A 4,486-nucleotide genomic window follows, 5' to 3' on the forward strand; every position below is an offset into this window, starting at 1 on the left:
TGTGATAGTATATATGTCGCCCGTAATTGACCTGGAATATTCAGTAGTTACTGATCAAGTCACAACGTTTGCAGGTCGTTGGCTGTTGTGTGTGTCGTTACGGAAAGAGAGGCCGACACAAAAGATATTCCATGTTCAACCGAGGCTACATATTTTATCGGCGAATTATTGTCATGCGGGGAGTGTCCCCACACGACAAGGCTATCAGTTATCTAACCGAACGATTATTACTACATATCTACAATTAACAGGCTATTTTTTGAAGTTGTTAAATTGTGTAGCAATTATCATCTGAATTCAGCGACAGCTTGTGTTCATAGATGGACTTGAGCTTATGAGGAACAGCCGATGAACTTTTGTATTCTCCAAACTGTTTCAGCAATGTCTTGGAGGTCTTGATAAGAGATCAAATCACTTTCAGCTGGCTTGTTCGGGTTAATTGCACGACCAACAAATTGGCTAAGGGGCAAAAGCAAGTCTCCCCGAGACAATTATCGAGCCATCTTCTAGAGTCATGGTGATTGTTTGAATCAAGCAAGCATGCTGGGGGACTATTGCGGCAGAGTTGCCAGCGCTGAATGGCGATACGAGGAGAATCTGCATCAATACACATTGTAATAGTCAATTGCACTGTTGAACTAGTCAGTTCTAACCAGCCTTGAGCAACAAGAGCCAAGCTACTAGCAGATTCAGGTAATCCAATGTCCAAGACAGCTTTTTAGTCGGGGGGCCCGGCCTGCAGTGGCCCAGGATTCATCAAGGTTCTTCCTCCAATTCCCAAATACTACATCAGTAGTCCCAAGTGCATAAACTTCATCCCTAATACTCACTGCCAGAAACTCATCGCGCATGCAAAGTGTAAACATCCTCCTTGCTACCTCATAAGCCGCACTATTCAAGATGATTTTAACAAGTAGGGTCCGTGTGGCCGTGTTATAGCATAGTTGAGTCCATTTGACCTGTTGGTGACGATAATCACAGAGCTTGGAGATTACATTTCCCGGAAACTCGGGGAACACAAGGAATTGATCCCGTGTTCTATCAGCATGTCGTATCCTCTAGGGTTTGATAAACCAAGTAACGTAGGCACGTGACACTCTTTCACATGATCGACTGTTCGTTCATACCCGTACTGTCTCAGGCACAAGATTTTCGAGTTGATAGGCGACTTCCTTATAATTATTCATATCAAACAGTCGGAGGCTCAAAATCCTCAACCCTCTCTACCACCTAGCTCCCAGGAGTGCAGCCTTTGACGCGTCTCAACGCGCCCGGCAACACCATGGCGCGTAAAGGCCCTGGTACAGACGGCCCTCTACAGACAGCCCTTCTAGAATCCACGTCTGCAGCCACAACAAGAGCTTCTGAAGGACAGAAGATCTTCAGCCCCATAGCTGCATTCCTTGATAAACACCGCAGCCAAACCACCGGCCTTGCTCCTCACCTACTGAGAGCCCTCACCGCCCTAAGCGATGACCTCGCCTCGGTAGCTCAACAACATTTCAACGCCTATATTAGCGGTATCTCGACGACCTCCATTCTACCTGCCCTGTCTCCTTCCCCTTCCTCTTCCCCCATCCTAAATCCCTTACCCCCTTCACCCCCTCCCTCACGTCCCCCCTCAGGTCTTAACCAGTCAACTTATGCGACTATTACCCAATATGCCCCGGTCAAATCAACCCCCACTACTCACTCTAAATCCCCTGTTAAAAAGCCTATGCCTCTGGTGAAACAACCCCTTCCTGACAACCGGCTCTTCGTACGCCTCCCAGCTGACCATGCAGCTAGAAAAATGGAAGCCTACGCCATCTACTCTAGCCTACGGTCTCAACTAAACTCAAACAGTGCAGTGCTAAAAGAAGTTCAAGCCACAAAGACTGGCTTCGCACTATGCCCCTCATCTCCAGAAGCCCTCCTAGCCCTTGAGGCCCAAAAAGAGACTATCTCTGCATTCTTTGTTAACTGCCAGATAGAACGCAGCTCCCGACGGGTCTCATACCGAGTCACCAATGTGCCAAGGAAAATTGGCCAAATCTTGGATGGCCGATACTCTCTAATCCCTATCAATCCTACACTACTATCCTTAGAAATCAGCGAAACTACTGGGCTCAAGCCTATATCTATCAGCGAGACCGCTACAAGTGCCGCCAACCCTAATACTCTTTCCTCAAGCTGGTTTGTCAACTTCCCAGAAGGCACGAAATCACCACTGCCTATCCAACTACGTCTTTTTGGCACTATCACCAATGCCCGTCACCTCTCTAAGAGAACAACAGTTATCCAATGCACACGATGCTGGAAATGGCATAACACACGATCCTGTGCCCGCCCCTCTCGATGCCGGCTCTGCGGCTCCTTAGAGCATACTGAAGAGGGCCATGTCAACCGCTGCACAGCCCTAGAGCCTCATCAGTGCCCTCCCAGATGCATACACTGCCATGGACCACATCCAGCTGATTTCCCAGAATGCCTCCTGCGCCCTAAAGGCAACACTAAACATACTAAAGCTCAACAAGCAGAGATCCGCAAATCCTGCGCCATAAACCTCGCAAAAGCTCGAACTGAAGGAGGATGTAGCTCTCAGCTTTCCATTGGCACACAAGAAACACCTATGGCATTAGATGAGATGCCAACTCAGCCTCCAACCCACAAGATTATCTCTCCTTTCCGTTCAGTAACCCCCCCACCTCGCGCCCCAACTGAAGATCCTCCAATTACAGCTCGCGCAGTCCGCTTTACAACACCTCAATCACAAAACCGGTTCGCCTCTCTTCTTGAACGGGAACTATGATCTATCACTATCTAACTCAGAAGGCGCCTCTCAAAATCCTACAGCTAAATGTAGGGCACGCGCCAGATGCACATGAAATAGCTCTCACATTGGCATACACAAGCGATATTGATATTATCCTAATCCAAGAACCATATACTTTCAAAGATCTTAGTCGACAGATCACTAAAAAACACCCATCATATGAATGCTTCTCCCCAACTGACAGTTGGGCGATAAGTGGCCGACCACGAGTCCTCACCTATGTTCGAAAGAAGAAAGGCATTCGGACCTCCCAGCTCCGCCCCTTCACAACTGACACTAAAGAGGCCTCGGATCTCCTGTTCCTTCAGATTTTCTCACCCACAGGAAAGTCTGCTCTGATAGTCAACATCTATAACGCCCCAGCAGGCTCCATCAGAGCAGGTGAAGCCGCGAAAGCTCTCACAACCCTGCCAGAGGCGTATCTCCCTCAAGCAACAATACTTGCAGGCGATCTCAACCTACTACACAATAGATGGCAGCCCTCGCTACATCGCAGCCCCACACCTTTCGCAGAGCCATTTATTAACTGGCTGGATCTCCAGGGTCTAGTACTCATTTCCGACATAGACTGTCCCACACATGAAAGGGGTAACGTGTTAGACCTCAGTTTCGCCTCAAGCCCTCTGGCACTCGCAGGAGCCAAAGCTAGCATAGCGAGCCACTTAGATGCAACCTCAGATCATCAACCACTAATTACCACTGTTCCATGGGATCAGAGATACAAGGAAACAGCTCAGAAACTGAGATTTGACACACTAGATCACACTTCCTTCCTTTCGCTCCTCGCCTCTAATCTTGCTGGCACCGAGAGCTCAGCCGCGACAGAAGAAGATCTTGATGCTTTCGCCGAAAAACTGACATCTGCAATTCAAGGAGCATATAGAGGCTCTGCTAAGAGGACCATGACACAAGGCATAGGACAACCATGGTGGAACGAAGACTGCAAGAAAGCTTTACACAATTACCGCTTAGGCCTCTGCTCAAAGACAGACTTCCGCAGGATAACTAGATGGTCTCAACGACAATTTTGGCGAGAGAAGCTCTCTACGGTAACACAAATGAAGGATGTTTTTGACATGAGCAAATGGCATAAGTCTACAGGCATCTTCCGAAGCCCTCCACTAAAAGATCCGCTAAGGCCCAACAGCCTCCCAGCAGTTACTGTACACAAGAAACGAGACGTACTAGTCCGCAATCTTCTCCAGAACTCGGCAGAGGCAGGAGACATACCTCTGGACTCCCCAACAGTGCCTTCCACTAGTCTCTACTTCCCAGATATATCGATGCTACAAGTGGAGGAGTCAGTACTTCAGGCAGGAAACACAGCCCCTGGCGCAGATGAAATCCCAACCTGCATACTCAAAGTAGCCTGGCCTCTGATCAAAGATAAGGTACTAATGCTATATCAAGGGTGCCTAAAGATTGGTCATCATCCTAAATGCTTTCGACACGCAATCTTAGCAATCATCCAGAAACCAAAAAAGACTGATTGGTCTTCACCTAGATCATACAGACCAATCGCTCTCCTATCAGTACTTGGCAAAGGACTGGAGCGCTTGGTGGCACGGAATATGGCATGGATCTCTATACACCATAAAGTATTAGCAAGGCAACAATTTGGGGCTCTCCCACTAAGATCTGCAACTGACCTGACCACATGCCTAACACATG

The 4,486-nt window shown here is 48.2% G+C and overlaps 2 protein-coding genes across 2 annotated transcripts in view, besides 2 other annotated features; both read left to right on the forward strand.

Moving 5' to 3' along the window:
• Nucleotides 1-1,282: 1,282 nt before the first annotated feature.
• On the forward strand, nt 1,283-4,412 carry TSTA_031990 (uncharacterized protein; the record flags this gene model as incomplete). The annotated part of the gene is made up of 3 exons (XM_002480329.1): nt 1,283-2,728; nt 2,812-4,206; nt 4,329-4,412. The coding sequence occupies 3 exons, from the start codon at nt 1,283-1,285 to the stop codon at nt 4,410-4,412; spliced, it is 2,925 nt and encodes a 974-aa protein (XP_002480374.1).
• Nucleotides 1,548-1,623: a sequence feature (C-rich).
• Nucleotides 2,905-4,485: a mobile genetic element.
• Nucleotides 4,484-4,486, forward strand: part of TSTA_032000 (transposon I factor, putative) — a gene marked incomplete at its 5' end in the record, with an annotated part of 2,399 nt that continues 2,396 nt past the window's right edge. Inside the window, one exon of the mRNA XM_002480330.1 lies at nt 4,484-4,486. This exon is cut by the window's right edge and continues 5 nt beyond it. Within this exon, the coding sequence (XP_002480375.1) occupies nt 4,484-4,486 (3 nt within the window).

This window comes from Talaromyces stipitatus, genomic scaffold (genome assembly GCF_000003125.1).
Source record: "Talaromyces stipitatus ATCC 10500 scf_1105507295541 genomic scaffold, whole genome shotgun sequence".
Taxonomy (NCBI): Eukaryota; Fungi; Ascomycota; class Eurotiomycetes; order Eurotiales; family Trichocomaceae; genus Talaromyces; species Talaromyces stipitatus.